This window comes from Bombina bombina, chromosome 7 (assembly GCF_027579735.1).
Source record: "Bombina bombina isolate aBomBom1 chromosome 7, aBomBom1.pri, whole genome shotgun sequence".
Lineage (NCBI taxonomy): Eukaryota > Metazoa > Chordata > Amphibia > Anura > Bombinatoridae > Bombina > Bombina bombina.
This window is the reverse complement of record NC_069505.1, coordinates 368,518,469-368,536,976: the sequence shown is the minus strand read 5'-3', so window position 1 is coordinate 368,536,976 and position 18,508 is coordinate 368,518,469. Positions and strand designations below refer to the sequence as shown.

The 18,508-nt window shown below is 41.9% G+C and overlaps 1 protein-coding gene across 1 annotated transcript in view; it reads left to right on the top strand.

The window, feature by feature from the left end:
• The window catches only part of RAD54L2 (RAD54 like 2), a 197,215-nt gene extending 179,126 nt beyond the window's left edge, over nt 1-18,089 (top strand). The window contains exon 14 of the mRNA XM_053689399.1: nt 14,691-18,089. Coding sequence (XP_053545374.1) covers nt 14,691-15,490 — 800 coding nt within the window. The 3' untranslated portion in view covers nt 15,491-18,089. The remainder of the gene's footprint in view (nt 1-14,690) is intronic.
• The last annotated feature ends 419 nt before the right edge of the window (nt 18,090-18,508 follow it).

Genomic DNA, 18,508 nt, shown 5'->3' with positions numbered 1-18,508 from the left:
AGGAGATGGCTGCAGTTATGTCAACTACCCTTACAGAGGTATTGTCTAAGTTACCAGTATTGCAGGGTAAACGCAGTAGGTCAGGTATTAATGTAAATACTGAATCCTCTGATGCTTTATTAGCTATTTCCGGTGTTCCCTCACAGTTTTCTGAGTTGGGGATCAGGGAATTACTGTCTGGGGTGAAATTTCTGATTCAGGGAATGTTTTACCTCAGACAGATTCGAATGCTATGTCATTTAAATTTAAGCTTGAACACCTCCGCCTGTTACTTAGGGAGGTTTTTAGCGACTCTGGATGATTGTGACCCTATTGTGATTCCTCCAGAGAAATTGTGTAAAATGGATAAATATCTAGAAGTACCTACTTACACTGATGTTTTTCCGGTTCCTTAGAGAATTTCGGAAATTATTAGAAAGGAATGGGATAGACCAGGTTTACCGTTTTCTCCCCCTCCTAATTTTAAGAAAATGTTTCCCATATCAGATACCATTCGGGACTCGTGGCAAACGGTCCCTACGGTAGAGGGAGCTATATCTACCCTAGCTAAGCGTACTACTATACCCATTGAGGATAGTTGTGCTTTCAAAGACCCTATGGATAAGAAATTAGAGGGTCTTCTAAAGAAATTATTTGTTAATCAGGGGTTTCTTTTACAACCTAGGGCTTGCATTGTTCCAGTAACTACTGCAGCAGCTTTTTGGTTTGAGGCTCTAGAAGAGTCTCTTAAAGGGCCACTGTAAGTAAATATTTTCTATGCCTGTTACTAACTAACTACCCCAAATATGCTTTTTATCAATAGCATTTCATTAACATATCTCTACCGTATATCAGAAATCTTGTCTGCAAATTTAATTGTTTTCCAAGCCCACTCCGTGGGTATCCTTTGCTCTGTACCAATCCGTTTACAATACCTAGGTTTCAAAATGGCGCTTTAAACACAAAGTTATTGGTTTAAGTATTTTGAACATGCAGTGCTGAAAATAGTGGGCAGGATAACGTGACATCATCGGTGAATAAAAGATATAACTTTTAGAACGTTATGAAACTTCGTTTTGGAGAAAATATAGGTCAGTAGGTTTTAATTAATGTTTATTAACTTTAATATGTTAGTTGTTTAGCTTAAAAATTATAACAGAAAGTAATCCTTTAAGGTTGAGACTCTATTAGATGACATCTTAGATAGAATTAAGGCTCTTAAGCTAGCTAATTCTCTTATTACTGATGCCGCTTTTCAAATTGCTAAAGTAGCAGCAAAAAATGCAGGATTTGCTATTTTAGCACGTAGAGCATTGTGGCTCAAATCTTGGTCTGCTGATGTGTCATCAAAACATAAGCTTTTAGCTATTCCCTTTAAAGGTAAGACCCTTTTTGGGCCAGAATTGAAGGAAATCATTTCTGATATTACAGGAGGTAAAGGCCATACCCTACCTCAGGATAAGTTGGTTAAAATGAGGGTTAAACAGAATAATTTTTGTTCCTTTCAGAACTTTAAAGGAGGACCCCCCCCCGCTTCTTCTTCCTCAAAGCAGGAAGGGAATTTTACCCAATCTAAGTCAGTCTGGAGACCTAATCAGAACTGGAATAAGGGTAAACAATCCAAAAAGCCCGCTTCTGCTCCTAAAACAGCATGAAGGGGCGGCCCCCGATCCGGGACTGGATCTAGTAGGGGGCAGACTCTCTTTCTTTGCTCAGGCTTGGGCAAGAGATGTTCAGGATCCCTGGGCACTAGAAATAGTGACCCACGGTTATCAATTGGAATTCAAGGACTTTCTTCCAAGAGGGAGATTTAATCTTTCAAAGTTATCTGCAAACCAGATAAAAAGAGAGGCGTTCTTACGTTGTGTAAAAGACCTTTCTACTATGGGAGTAATTTGTCCAGTTCCAAAATTGGAACAGGGACAGGGGTTTTACTCAAACCTATTTGTGGTTCCCAAAAAAGAGGGAACGTTCAGACCCATTTTAGATCTCAAGTGTCTAAACAAATTTCTAAGAGTTCCATCATTCAAGATGGAGACAATACGAACAATTTTACCAATAATCCAGGAGGGTCAATATATGACTACCGTGGATTTGAAGGATGCTTACCTTCATATTCCAATCCACAAGGATCATCATCGGTTTCTAAGGTTTACCTTCTTGGACAAACATGATCAGTTGTTGGCTCTTCCTTTCGGGTTGGCCACAGCACGCCGAATCTTCACAAAGGTTCTAGGGTCTCTTTTGGCGGTTCTCATACCGCAAGGAATAGCGGTGACACCTTATCTGGACGATATTCTGATTCAGGCGTCAACATATCATCTGACAAAGTCTCACACGGACACAGTGTTGTCCTTTCTGAGAACTCACGGTTGAAAGGTGAACATAGAGAAGAGTTCACTTGTTCCACAGACAAGGGTTCCTTTCTTGGGAACTCTGATAGACTCGGTAGCCATGAAAATATTTTTGATGGAGGTCAGAAAATCAAAGATTCTAAATACTTGCTGAGCACTTCAGTCCATTCCTCGGCCATCAGTGGCTCAGTGTATGGAAGTAATTGGATTAATGGTAGCGGCAATGGACATCGTTCCGTTAGCTCGCTTTTATCTCAGACCACTGCAACTGTGCATGCTCGGACAGTGGAATGGGGATTATGCGGATTTATCTCCTCGAATAAATCTGGATCAAGAGACCAGAAACTCTCTTCTTTGGTGGTTGTCGCCGGATCATCTGTCCCAAGGGACTTGTTTCCGCAGACCCTCGTGGGTGATAGTGACAACAGATGCCAGCCTTCTGGGCTGGGGTGTAGTTTGGAACTCCCTGAAGGCTCAGGGTGCTTGGACTCAAGTTGAGACTTTTCTTCCAATAAATATTCTGGAATTGAGAGCAATATTCAATGCGCTCCAGGCGTGGCCTTAGTTGGCTTCGGCCAAATTCATCAGATTCCAGTCGGACAATATCATGACTGTGGCATATGTCAATCATCAGGGGGGGAACAAGGAGTTCCTTAGCGATGATAGAGGTATCCAAGAAAATCAGTTGGGCGGAGGCCCACTCTTGTCATCTGTCAGCGATCTACATCCTAGGAGTAGAGAACTGGGAAGCAGATTTTCTAAGTTGACAGACTTTTCATCCAGGGCAGTGGGAACTTCACCCGGAGGTATTTGCCTCATTGATTCTCAGATGGGGCAGACCGGAATTGGATTTGATGGCATCCCAACAGAATGCGAAGCTTCCAAGATACAGATCCCGGTCAAGGGATCCTCAGGCCTAGCTTATGTGTTTCCGCTGTTTCCTCTCCTCCCACGTGTGATTGCTTGAATGAAACAGGAGAGAGCTTCAGTGATCCTGATAGCGCCTGCGTGGCCACGCAGGACTTGGTATGCGGATCTAGTGGACATGTCTTCTACCACCGTGGAAACTTCCATTGAGACAGGACCTTCTCATTCAAGGTCATTTCCAACATCCAAATCTAATTTCTCTGCAGCTGACTGTGTGGAGATTGAACGCTTGATTTTATCGAAGCGAGGATTCTCTGATTCAGTTGTCAATACTTTGATACAGGCTAGAAAGCCTGTCACTAGAAAAATCTATCATAAGATATGGCGTAAATATCTTTATTGGTGTGAATCCAAGGGTTACTCATGGAGTAAAGTTAGGATTCCTAGGATTCTGTCTTTTCTCCAAGAAGGATTGGAGAAAGGTTTATCAGCGAGTTCCTTAAAGGGACAAATTTCAGCTTCGTCAAACGTTTGGCAAATGTACCAGATGTTTAGTCTTTTTGTCAGGCTCTATCTATAATTAAGCCTGTATTTAGACCTATTACTCCTCCCTGGAGTTTGAATGTAGTTCTTCGAGTTTTGCAAGGGGTTCCGTTTGAACCTCTGCATTCCATAGATATTAAACTGTTATCTTGGAAAGTTCTGTTTTTGGTTGCTTTTTCTTCTGCTCAAAGAGTTTCTGAGCTTTCAGCGTTACAGTGTGATTCACCTTATCTCATATTTCATTCTGATAAGGTGGTTTTACGTACCAAACCTGGTTTTCTTCCTAAGGTTGTTTCGAATAAGAATATTAATCAGGAAATTGTTGTTCCATCCTTGTGTCCTAATCCTTCTTCTAAGAAGGAGTGTCTGTTGCATTACTTGGACGGGGTCCGTGCCTTAGTTTTACTTACAGGCAACTAAGGATTTCCGTCAGTCATCTTCATTATTCATTGTTTATTCTGGAAAGCGTAGGGGTCAGAAAGCTACGGCTGCCTCTCTTTCTGTTTGGCTGAGAAGTATCATCCGTCTGGCATATGAGACTGCTGGACAGTAGCCTCCTGAAAGAATTACGGCTCATTGTACTTGGGCTGTGGCTTCCACATGGGCTTTTAAAAACGATGCATCTGTTGAACAGATTTGTAAGGCTGCGACTTGATCGTCCCTTCACACTTTTTCCAAATTTTCCAAATTTGATACTTTTGCTTCTTCTGAGGCTATCTTTGGGAGAAGGGTTCTTCAAGCAGTGGTGCCTTCCGTTTCGGTTCCTGTCTTGTCCCTCCCTTTCATCCGTGTCCTATTGCTTTGGTATTGGTTTCCCACAAGTAAGGATGAAATCCGTGGACTTGTCAGATCTTTGTAAAAGAAAACTAAATTTATGCTTACCTGATAAATTACTTTATTTTACGATATGACAAGTCCACAGCCCACCCTGTTCTTTTTAAGACAGTTTTTCTTTATATTTTTTGTAAACTTCAGTCACCTCTGCACCTTTTTAGCCTTTCCTTTTCTCTTCTTATCTCCTTCGGCTGAATGACTGGAGATGGAGGGGAAGGGAGGGGCTATATATACAGCTCTGCTGTGGTGCTCTTTGCCACTTCCTGTTAGCAGGAGGTTAATATCCCACAAGTAAGGATGAAATCCGTGGACTCATCATATCGTAAAAGAAAGCAATTTATCAGGTAAGCATAAATGTAGTTTTCTTCTTTCAAGATTATCTGCAGACTAGACAAAAAGAGAGGCGTTCTAACATTGTGTAAGAGACCTCTCTGCCCTGGGAGTGATTGTTCCCGTCCCAGTACAGGAACCGGGTCAGGGTTTTTATTCCAATCTGTTCGTGGTTCCCAAAAAGGAAGTAACCTTCAGACCAATTTTAGATCTAAAGAGTCTAAACAAATTTCTCAGGATTCCGTCCTTCAAGATGGAAACTATTCGTTCCATTCGTCCCTTAATCCAGGAGGGTCAATTCATGACAACTGTTGATTTAAAGGACGCATACCTACATGTCCCTTTTCACAGGGATCATCACAAGTTCCTAAGATTTGCCTTCCAGGACAAACACTTCCAGTTCGTGGCTCTTCCTTTCGGCCTGGCCACTGCTCCAAGAAAAGGTTCTGGGGTCTCTGTTGACGGTACTTTGGTCACAGGGCATAGGGGTGGCGCCCATATCTGGATGACATTCTAGTCCAGGTGCCATCTTTTCAACAAGCAAGATCCCACATCGACATAGTGTTATCTTTCCTTAGAACTCATGGGTGGAAGGTAAATTTGGGAAAGAGTTCCCTAGTTCCAGGCACAAGAGTCACTTTTCTGGTAACCATAATAGACTTCTTGTCCATGAAGATTTTTCTGACAGAAGTCAGGAAATCAAAGATTATCGATACTTGCCGAGTCCTTCAGTCCACTCCTCGGCCGTCAGTGGCTCAGTGCATGGAGTTAATAGGGCTGATGGTGGCGACAATGGACATCATCCCGTTTGCTCGTTTCCATCTCAGACCTCTGCAGTTAAGCATGCTCAGGCAATGGAACGGAGATTATGCAGACTTGTCTCCTCGAATAACTCTGGAACAGGAGACAAGGGACTCTCTTCAATGGTGGTTGTCTCTGGATCATCTCTCCCAGGGAACCTGCTTTCGTAGACCATCTTCGGTGATTGTGACAACAGACACCAGCCTTCTAGGGTGGGGAGAAGTCTGGGGTTCTCTCAAGCACAGGGAGTTTGGACTCAGTCAGAGTCTGTTCTTCCTATAAACATTCTAGAACTGAGGGCAATCTTTAATGCTCTTCTGGCCTGGCCCCAGTTAGCCTCTCTCCGATTTATCAGGTTCCCAGTCGGACAACATAACTTCAGTGGCTTACATCAATCATCAAGGAGGAACGAGGAGTTCCTTAGCGATGACAGAGATAGCCAAAATAATCCAGTGGGCAGAAGCCCATTCTTGTTGCCTATCTGCGATCCACATCCCAGGGGTGGACAATTGGGAGGCGGATTTTCTGAGCAGGCAGACTTTTCATTCGGGGGAGTGAGAACTCCATCCGGAAGTGTTCTCAAATATAATTCTCAAGTAGGGTCAACTGGAATTGGATTTCATGGCGTCCCGTCAGAATGCCAAGCTCCCGAGATACGGGTCGAGGTACAGGGACCCCCAGGCGGAACTAATAGATGCTCTGACGGTCCCTTGGACCTTGGGTCTAGCATACCTATTTCTCTTGTAAGGTGTATCCAGTCCACGGATTCATCCATTACTTGTGGGATATTCTCCTTCCCAACAGGAAGCTGCAAGAGGATCACCCACAGCAGAGCTGTCTATATAGCCCCTCCCCTAACTGCCACTACCAGTCATTCTCTTACAGCTCTCGACAAGAAAGGAAGTATCAAGAGAGATGTGGTGAATTAGTGTAGTTTATCTTCAATCAAAAGTTTGTTATTTTTAAACGGTACCGGCGTTGTACTGTTTTTACCTCAGGCAGAAATTAGAAGAAGAGTTTTGCCTGAGGTTTTTGATGATCTTAGCAGTTTGTAACTAAGGTCCACTGCTGTTCTCACACATAACTGAAGAGTATGGGAAAACTTCAGCTGGGGGAACGGCCTGCAGAATTAACTGCTCTGAGGTATGTTCAGTATATTTTTTTCTAGAGAGATGATAAGGTCTAGAAAATGCTGACAGTGCCTGATATATTTAAGGTAAGCCTGATTACAGTGATTTAACAAACGACTGGGATCATGCTTGCAGTAAAGGGTAATATTCATGTTACTTGCTCTTATTACTTAGTATGTAAAACGTTTGCATGATATATAAAAAACGTTTTTTACTGAGGGTGATAAATCTTTATTTGGGGCCTAGTTTTCCACATGGCTGACTAGATTTCTCCTAGGAGTAGTTATTTATGGCCCTTTCACTTTGAGTGCATGGTGGGAGGGGCCTATTTTCGCACTCTAATTGCGCAGTAGTTTTTACATTCTGAGACATCCAGCTTCCCTGAAGGAGTCCCCTGACATATTGGACCTCTGTAAAGGGTTTTTGTGCCTACAAAAGTCGTTTTATGGGCAGGTAGGACCACAGTAGAGCTGTGGCAGTTTGCTTGTGACTGTTATAACGGTTTTACAGTTTTTCTGCTTTGTTTTCGATCCTGAGAGGTTAATCATCCATTTGCAAGTGGGTGCAATGCTATTTTAGTCTATTTTACACACTGTAAAAATTTTGTAGAGTTAACTGCTTTTTTTTCACTGTTTTGCAGTTTTTGTGTTTGTTTTTTTTTCCCTTAAAGGCACAGTACCGTTTTTATATTCTGCTTTTTCACATTAATTAAAGTGTTTTCCAAGCTTGCTGGTCTCATTACTAGTCTGTTAAACATGTCTGACATAGTGGAAACTCCTTGTTCATTATGTTTAGAAGCCATTGTGGAACCCCCTCTTAGAATGTGTACCAAATGCACTGATCTTACTATAGATTTTAAAGACCATATTCTAGCTTTAAAAGATTTATCACCAGAGGAAATTGACAAGGGGGAAGTTATGCCGACTAACTCTCCCCACGTGTCAGATCCTATAACTCCCGCTCAAGGTACGCCAAGTACATCTAGCGCGCCCATTGCGTATACTTTACAAGACATGGCGGCAGTTATGAATCATACCCTTACAGAGGTATTGTCCAAACTGCCAGGGTTACAAGGAAAGCGAGACAGCTCTGGGGCTAGAACAAATTCAGAGCTCTCTGACGCTTTAGTAGCTATGTCTGATATACCCTCACAATGAGCAGAAGCCGAAGCAGGAGAGCTTCTATCTGTGGGTGATTTTTCTGACTCAGGGAAGACACTTCAACCCGATTCTGATATGTCTACATTTAAATTTAAGCTTGAACACCTCCGCGTGTTGCTCAGGGAGGTTTTAGGAACTCTGGATGACTGTGACGCCATTGTAGTCCCAGAGAAATTGTGTAAATTGGATAAATACTATGCAGTGCCTGTTTACACTGATGTTTTTCCAATACCTAAGAGGTTTTCAGAAATTATTACTAAGGAATGGGATAGACCAGGTGTACTGTTCTCTCCCCCTCCTGTTTTTAAAAAGATGTATCCTATAGATGCCGCTACACGGGACTTGTGGCAAACGGTCCCTAAGGTGGAGGGAGCAGTCTCTACCCTAGCGAAGCGTACAACTATCCCTGTCGAGGACAGTTGTGCTTTTCTAGATCCAATGGACAAAAAATTAGAGGGTTACCTTAAGAAAATTTTTATTCAACAAGGTTTTATTATTCAGCCCCTTGCATGCATTGCCCCTGTCACTGCTGCTGTGGCCTTCTGGTTTGAGTCTCTAGAAGAGGCTCTGCAGGTAGAAACCCCATTGGATGATATCCTTGACAAGCTTAAAGCTCTTAAGCTAGCCAATTCATTTGTTTCTGACGCCGTTGTTCATTTAACCAAGCTAACGGCTAAAAATTCAGGCGCGTAGGGCGCTATGACTCAAATCCTGGTCAGCTGACGTTACTTCAAAGTCTTAGCTTCTCAACATTCCCTTCAAGGGTCAGACCCTATTCGGGCCTGGACTGAAGGAGATCATTTCTGATATTACTGGAGGAAAAGGTCACGCCCTTCCTCAGGATAGGTCCAACAAATTAAGGACCAAACAGACTAATTTTCGTTCCTTTCGAAACTTCGAGTGGCTCAGCTTCAACTTCCTCTAATACAAAACAAGAGGGAAATTTTGCCCAGTCCAAGCCGGTCTGGAGACCTAACCAGGCTTGGAACAAAGGAAAGCATGAAGGGTCAGCCCCCGATCCGGAACGGATCTAGTAGGGGGCAGACTTTCTCTCTTCGCCCAGGCTTGGGCAAGAGATGTCCAGGATCCCTGGGCGTTGGAAATTATGTCCCAGGGATATCTTCTGGAGTTCAAAGCTTCTTTCCCAAAAGGGAGATTTTATCTATCACAATTATCTGCAAACCAGATAAAGAGAGTGGCATTCTTACATTGTGTTCAAGACCTCCTAGTTATGGGAGTGATCCACCCAGTTCCAAGGGAGGAACAGGGGCAAGGCTTCTATTAAAATCTGTTTGTAGTTCCCAAGAAAGAGGGAACTTTCAGACCAATCTTAGATCTCAAGATCCTAAACAAATTTCTCAGGGTCCCATCCTTCAAGATGGAGACTATTCGAACCATCCTACCTATGATCCAGGAGGGTCAATATATGACTACCGTGGACTTAAAGGATGCTTATCTTCACATTCCGATACACAGAGATCATCATCGGTTTCTCAGGTTCGCCTTTCTAGACAGGCATTACCAGTTTGTGGCTCTTCCCTTTGGGTTAGCTACGGCACCAAGAATCTTTACAAAGGTTCTAGGGTCACTCCTAGCCGCAGGGTATAGCAGTAGCCCCTTACCTAGACGACATTCTGATACAGGCGTTGAATATTCAAATCGCCAGGTCCAATTCAGACATTGTTCTGGCATTCCTGAGGTCTCATGGGTGGAAAGTGAACGAAGAAAAGAGTTCTCTATCCCCTCTCACAAGAGTTTCCTTTCTAGGAACTCTGATAGATTCTGTAGAAATTAAGATTTACCTGACAGAGGCCAGGTTGTCAAAACTTCTAAATTCCTGCCGGGTTCTTTATTCTACTTCTCGCCCTTCAGTGGCTCAGTGTATGGAAGTAATCGGCTTAATGGTAGCGGCAATAGACATAGTGCCTTTTGCCCGCCTACATCTCAGAACGCTGCAACTCTGCATGCTCAGTCAGTGGAATGGGGATTACACAGATTTGTCCCCTCTACTAAATCTGGATCAAGAGACCAGGGATTCTCTTCTCTGGTGGCTATCTCGGGTTCATCTGTCCAAGGGTATGACCTTCCGCAGGCCAGATTGGAAAATAGTAACGACAGATGCCAGCCTTCTGGGCTGGGGTGCAGTCTGGAACTCCCTGAAGGCTCAGGGCTGGTGGACTCAGGAGGAGGCACTCCTTCCGATAAACATTCTGGAACTAAGACCGATATTCAATGCTCTTCAGGCTTGGCCTCAGCTTGTTGCGGTCAGTTTCATCAGATTTCAGTCGGACAATATCACGACTGTAGCCTACATCAACCATCAAGGGGGGAACAAGGAGTTCCCTAGCAATGTTGGAGGATTCAAAAATAATTCTATGGGCAGAGGTTCACTCTTGCCATCTATCAGCTATCCATATATCAGGAGTAGAGAACTGGGAGGCGGATTTTCTAAGTCGGCAGACTTTTCATCCTGGGGAGTGGGAACTCCATACGGAGGTGTTTGCACAGTTGATTCTACTTTGGGGCAAACCAGAACTGGATCTCATGGCGTCTCGTCAGAACGCCAAGCTTCCTTGTTACGGATCCAGGTCCAGGGATCCCAAGGCAGCGCTGATAGATGCTCTAGCAGCGCCTTGGTCCTTCAACCTGGCTTATGTGTTTCCACCGTTTCCTCTGCTCCCTCATCTGATTGCCAAGATCAAGCAGGAGAGAGCTTCAGTGATTTTGATAGCACCTGCGTGGCCACGCAGGACTTGGTATGCAGATCTGGTGGACATGTCATTCCTTCCACCATGGACTCTGCTGCTGAGGCAGGACCTTTTACTTCAGGGTCTTTTCAACCATCTAAATCTGTCATAAGATATGGTGTAAATATCTTCATTGGTGTGAATCCAAGGGTTACTCATGGAGTAAAGTCAGGATTCCTAGGATATTATCTTTTCTCCAAGAAGGATTGGAGAAGGGATTGTCAGCTAGTTCCTTAAAGGGACAGATTTCTGCTCTGTCTTTTCTTTTGCACTAGCGTCTGGCGGATGTTCCAGACGTTCAGGCGTTTTGTCAGGCTTTAGTTAGAATCAAGCCTGTGTTTAAACCTGTTGCTCCGCCATGGAGTTTAAATTTAGTTCTTAAAGTTCTTCAAGGGGTTCCGTTTGAACCTCTGCATTCCATAGATATCAAGCTTTTATCTTGGAAAGTTCTGTTTTATCTTGGAAAGTTCTGTTGTTGTCTACTCTGGACAGAGGAGAGGCCAAAAGGCTTCAGCAACTTCTCTTTTCTTTTGGTTATGAAGTATAATCTGCTTATCTTATGAGACTGCTGGCCAGCAGCCTCCTGAAAGAATTACAGCTCATTCCACTAGAGCGGTGGCTTCCACATGGGCTTTTAAAAATGAGGCTTCTGTTGAACAGATTTGTAAAGCGGCGACTTAATCTTCGCTTCATACTTTTTCTAAATTCTACAAATTTGATACTTTTGCTTCTTCGGAGGCTATTTTTGGGAGAAAGGTCTTACAGGCAGTGGTGCCTTCCGTTTAAGCGCCTGCCTTGTCCCTCCCTTCATCCGTGTCCTATAGCTTTGGTATTGGTATCCCACAAGTAATGGATGAATCCGTGGACTGGATACACCTTACAAGAGAAAACAAAATTTATGCTTACCTGATAAATTTATTTCTCTTGTGGTGTATCCAGTCCACGGCCCGCCCTGTCATTTTAAGGCAGGTGTTTTTTATTTTTAAACTACAGTCACCACTGCACCCTATAGTTTCTCCTTTCTCTTGCTTGTCTTCGGTCGAATGACTGGTAGTGGCAGTTAGGGGAGGGGCTATATAGACAGCTCTGCTGTGGGTGATCCTCTTGCAGCTTCCTGTTGGGAAGGAGAATATCCCACAAGTAATGGATTAATCCGTGGACTGGATACACCACAAGAGAAATACATTTATCAGGTAAGCATAAATCTTGTTTTCCTTTGTTTGCTCTTCTTCCTCGGGTAATTGCTCAAATCAAACAGGAGAGGGCTTCAGTGATCCTCATAGCACCGGCCTGGCCTCACAGGATTTGGTATGTGGATTTGGTGGAGATGGCATCTCTACCACCTTGGAGACTTCCGTTGAGGAAGGACCTTCTGATTCAGGGGCCCTTCCTTAATCCAAATCTAGTTTCTCTGAAGCTGACTGCTTGTAGAACTTTGAAAAAGTGTGAAGAGAGGACCAGGTTGCAGCCTTGCAAATCTGCTCCACAATCTGGCCTTTGTATTTCCACCGTTTCCTCTCCTCCCACGTCTGGTTGCCAGAATCAAGCAGGAGAGAGCTTCAGTGATTCTGATAGCACCTGCGTGGCCACGCAGGACTTGGTATGCAAACCTAGTGGACATATCATCGGTTCCACCGTGGACTCTGCCAATGAGTCAGGACCTTCTAATCCAAGGTCCATTCACGCATCCAAATCTAATTTCTCTGCGTCTGACTGTTTGGAGATTGAACGCCTGATTCTATCAAAGCGTGGTTTCTCTGAGTCGGTCATTGATACCCTGATTCAAGCTTGAAAGCCTGTCACCAGGAAGATTTATCATAAGATTTGGCACAAATATTTTTATTGGTGTGAATCCAAGGGTTACTCATGGAGTAAGATTAGGATTCCTACAATATTGTCTTTTCTCCAAGAAGGATTGGAGAAGGAATTATCAGCTAGTTCCTTAAAAGGACAAATATCTACTTTGTCTATTCTTTTACACAAACGTCTGGCAGATATCCCAGACGTTCAAGCATTTAGTCAGACCTTGGTCAGGATCAAGCCTGTATTTAAACCTGTTGCTCCTCCATGGAGCCTAAACTTAGTTCTTAAAGTTCTTCAAGGGGTTCCGTTTGAACCTATGCATTCCATAGATATTAAGCTTCTATCTTGGAAAGGTTTGTTTTTAGTAGCTATCTCTTCGGCTCGAAGAGTTTCTGAGTTATCTGCTTTACAGTGTGACTCACCTTACCTTGTTTTCCATGCAGATAAGGTCGTTTTGCGTACCAAACCTGGGTTTCTTCCTAAGGTTGTTTCTAATAGGAATATCAATTTGGAGATTGTTGTTCCTTCACTGTGTCCTAATCCTTCATCAAAGAAGGAACGTCTGTTGCACAATCTTGATGTGGTTCGTGCTTTAAAGTTCTACTTACAAGCAACTAAAGATTTCCGTCAAACATCTTCATTGTTTGTTGTTTATTCTGGTAAATGGAGAGGTCAAAAGGCTACGGCTACCTCTCTTTCCTTTTGGCTGAAAAGCATCATCCATTTGGCTTATGAGACTGCTGGCCAGCAGCCTCCTGAAAGAATTACTGCTCATTCTACTATCGTAGTGGCTTCCACATGGGCTTTTAAAAATGAGGCTTCTGTTGAACAGATTTGTAAGGCGGCGACTTGGTCTTCGCTTCATACTTTTTCCAGATTTTTCAAATTCGATACTTTTGCTTCTTCGGAGGCTATTTTTGGGAGAAAGGTTCTACAAGCAGTGGTGCCTTCCGTTTAAGGTACCTGTCTTGTCCCTCCCTTCATCAGTGTCCTAAAGCTTTGGTATTGGTATCCCACAAGTATGGATGAATCCGTGGACTCGATACATCTTACAAGAGAAAACATAATTTATGCTTACCTGATAAATTTATTTCTCTTGTGATGTATCGAGTCCATGACCCGCCCTGTTTATTGAAGACAGGCGTATATATCTTTTAGTCACCACTGCACTCTATAGTTTCTCCTTTTTCTTCCTAGCCTTCGGTCGAATGACTGGGGGGTGGAGCTAAGGGAGGAGCTATATAGACAGCTCTGCTGTGGGTGCTCTCTTTGCCACTTCCTTTAAGGAAGGAGAATATCCCACAAGTAAGGATGAATCCGTGGACTCGATACATCATAAGAGAAATACATTTATCAGGTAAGCATAAATTATGTTTTGTTTTTTTTTCTTTCTAACTCCCCACACCCGTCAACTTTATCCCCTTGTAACTGCTTATTGTATATTACACTTGATTTTAGGGGCATTTGGTGGACATTTATAAAATTAACCAGAGATCTGATCTCTGTCTAATTTTATAAGTTCTAATTTCAGCCGTGAGCTGGTGGTAGCAATAACCAGCCATTTGTAATGGCTGGTTATTTATCGTGCACCCGCAAACGGGCAAATCTGCCCGTTTAGGGATACATGATAAATTAGCGCTCCACTTGTAATCTAGCCCAGAATGTTTAATTATGCATAATTAACAACAGTGCACTTTCATTATTTATTTTGCCTGATTTTCATATATTTGTAGTGTTTCCATCTCCCACCTGTGAGGCTGGAGTGCATTCCATTTAAAGCTGAACCCTGACATTTCTGTATGTTGCAGAGTGATTAGTTGATATTTGCAGGAGATCATTTATAGTTGTTTCTAATTGGCCAAAAAAAAAGAAAGATAAACAACGTCCATGACGCTTTTTAATGGGTGTTTCCCAAGCATTCAAAACAATGTATATTTTTCTAACTTCAATTTAATCTAAAAAACTTTTACGTCACATTTTTTAGGCAAAATGAATTTTTAAATCTTGCTTTGATGTTTCCATCTGGTATGTGTTTCTCTAAGAAAATAATGATAATCTTTTTCTTATTGAGATAACGTTAACACTGTAGATTTTAACTCTTGATCCAGTTTCCCTACTAATTTTGCTGCTCTTTCCCTGTAGGTTCCCAGGGCCCCTCTGGGCACTATTTAAGCAATGGACGTCACGTCTCCACAAACCCCACAACCAACAACTCAGAAGATCCCTCCAGACCTCTTTCCCCAGACAGTCCTGAGATTTTGAATGAGCTACAACAGTATGCAGATGCAGCAGCTTCCCGTGGTTCCCACTCAACCCCTCAGCTGTTGCCCCAGAACATCCCTTTGCAGAGTTTGAACAAAGTTCCTAACTTGCAGTCAAGGAAGCGCAAGGAGCCTTCTGGCCAATCTAGCCGCTGGCACCCAAACAAGAGGCAGGTTTATCCATTATTGGGTTACCCCAATGCAGCCAGCTTTGGGTTGCCCCCCTCTACAATGAACCATGGCCTTTCTCGGGCTTCAAACTCTGTATATATGGGGGCTGGTGGCTCTTCCCACTTCCAGCTACCCTCAATGCTGCCAGACCCCCAGATGAGCCTTCCAATGGTTTCAGACTCATTACTAACATCATCATCAGGCGCTACCTCTACCCCATCTGGTGCGTCTCCGTATCTGTTGCCACCCAATTATCCTTTACCTTTCTCACAGCCCCTGCTCCCACAAACCAGGATGTTTGCCCCCTTCCCTTCATCACTGCTAAACCGGGGGATCCCCACCAATAGTTCAGCCTCAGCCTTCCCTGGCTACCTCTCTTCTCAATCTGGGTACTCATCATCATCTAATGCTGGTTCATCGCGACACTTCCCTGCAAGTGAGGCTGACGTGGGTTCAAGTGAGGATGATGGCCGAGACGACGATGATGTGGTTGAGGTGACAGGGAAATAAGATAACCTTGATTGGTGAGAAACTCTGATCTTTAGATTCACAGCTGGCAAACTGGTAAAGGAGCTGGTGAGTGTGGAGTAAAGCTTCAAGCAAGGAATTGGCTCAGCCTTCCTGGAACTGGCCCAGGGTATAGTTGCCACCACATCCATCATTCCACAAGTAGAGATCGATGACTTGGCAAAAAGCCTCATCTCTCTTATTCCCTGCTGCCTTTATTACAAGCAGGGACAAGGCAACAACAAAAAACAAGTTGTCAAAATAAGTGGCAGCTCACAAACTTCTGTATTCCTTCCCGATCTCACCCTTACTGAATGTTTCTTACGATCAGTCTTGTCGTAGACTCTGGTCAGGCCATTTAACTGGTCTTTTAGTCTGTTTCTGTACCAAACTTAACATCCAGGCAACATTGTGCAACTATCTGATCTCTTGAATTATATTTCTTCAGACACTGAGGTCTGTTACACTTAACCTGCGTCATCCATGTCTATTAGTTGCACACAATGGAGGAGCATCTGACTGGCAGCATCGAGCATCTCATGTATTTATGGAGGAAAGAAATCTGAAAACATGTTTTATCTTGCAACTGATAACTGAAAACTAACTAGTAGTGAAAGGGTTAGGATCAGCAACGTAGACAAACAGGCTACATCATATTCCATTTGTAAACTTAACAGCTAGTTAGGATAAAACTGGTTTTAGACTATAGTGAAGCACTCTCTTTTTATCAAGTTAAGTTTACAACAACAATGTGATGTAGCCCTGATATGAAAATTTATATAGTCTACTCAATGCAGTATAATTACAGCAATGACAATTTTTCAATAAAACTGTAAACATCTTCAATAAAATTCCCGAAATACCTTTTGGTGCCTCAACTGTATAAATATGAGGTCAATAGTAGCATACAACAAGAATGTTATATGTTTTAAGCCATTTTTTTCCGTTAGAGAGCAAGAACCTACTTTCAAATCTTATTTTATGTTTTTGTTCTTTGTTTAATGTGCATTGGATTGCCAGACACCGTTCATGCATATAAAAAGGTCTAACTGCAACACAAAGATACCCTGCAACACTCGTTGTGTGCTTTACAAAATCATGCATTAAACAGTTTTATTTTTAGATTTACTCTGCCAGCACACACCAAACAATACATTACTTAAAGGGACATTGGTTATTTTTAAAGCCTTTTTTATGTATTATAGTAAAGGGATGTTCCAATGCTGAAACATTCACTTTTTTTTTTTTGTTCTTATACTTCTGGGGCATAACTGTTCGTCAATAACGTGGAAGTTTTGCTGATCAGTCAGTTACAATCCCAATTCTTATTATTTTTATAATAAACCACTTTAACATAAGCATTTTACCCATACAATTTTTTTTTTAACATGCTTAAAGGCATATAAAGCTCACATTTTTTTTCTTTTTTTTTCTTTCAAGATTCGGATAGAGCATACATTTTTTTAAAAAAGCTTTCCAATACCAATAATGCTATATATAATTGTGAACACTTGGACAGCAGCAGTGTTTCCACAATGTTTAACATTATTAAAAGAATTGCTGCACATCTGCTGTCATATAGTGCATGTTTTTCGGCCTTCCTAGGTATGCTTATAAACAAAAGATACCAAGAGAAGGAAGTAAATATCATGATAGAAATAAATTGGAAGGTTATTTAAATGTGTACACTCTCTCAATCATGAAACAAAAAAAGTATAATTTCCTTCTAAGCAGTGCTGTTAACTGTGCATGATAGAAATTTGTATTATCACTCCTTACTTCAGGTTACATGTTTGTAAGTTAAACAAAAAAACAACTTAAGTTATTATCTGTTGTACACTTTTATGTGAATTTAAAAACAAGTTATAAACATTTGAATGATGTCTGCTACTTCCGCACACAGCCTTTTGTTGATTAACCTTAGTTATAAACCATTTGAGCAATAGTGATATGGGAGAAGACAGCATGATGGAACTATTTAAAGGGTTTTTATTTATTTTTGTTTTAGATGTACACATAAAACTATATTCTTTTTCTACATTTTGTTTTATTACATTTAACTATAAAGTTTTTTTCCCCCATACTGTTGAAGTAGTGAAATATATATATATATATATATATATATATATATATATATATATATATATACATATACACACATCCGTTTCAAGCCTAGAGGTTGTGAGATGTTGCGAAAGCTTTGGAGGATCGTATAGTCTGGGCAAGCTCATTTCTGTACCTTTTTGCTTTGTCTTTTAACACTTTAAATCCCAGACCTCTCTTTAGGGATATGATGGCAGACATCTGATGCGCACCTGCCTAGCTTCGTGTCATTCGTAGAGACTTAAACAGGAATAACATTACCAACAGAACCAGAATCTTCTGGGGCATCTGGACTGTTATAAGCTACAAAGCTGGCCACTCATTGTTTATATAAAAAGAAACTATTTATTTCTACTTTCTTGTGTCCCATGTCATTTTTTAAGTATATAAAGAAAAAAGAAAAAAAACATTAATCAAAGGTGTAATGTTGGTAAGGCTAAATTATTCCTTGCCTGGTTTTCTTTTTGTAAAATAAATGTTAAATCTGAGAAAGACGAGATATCTAGGGATTGTCTTTTGTTTTCTTCATTATATATACTTGGAATTTTACAAAAGAGAATATTTTGTACATAATTATAAAAATCATGTATATACTGTGGGAGTGTTTTAGCTAAGGGCCCTCCAAAATGTTGTATGTTCTTTTCTCCAGTTACCGTGTACATATTATGTACCACAGTGTTTCTTAACCGCGGTCCTCAAGTGCCCACAACAGGCCAGGTTTTTATTATATCTGAAGCAGTGCACAGGTGAAGTAATCAGCTGATCACACAGTGACACAGTGGTTGCTAACTTGCTATCACACAGCTGATTATTTCATCTGTGCACTAGTTCAGCTATAATAAAAACCTGGCCTGTTCAGGGTACTTGAGGACCGCGGTTGAGAAACAATGATGTACAGCCTAGGTGAAATAATCATCT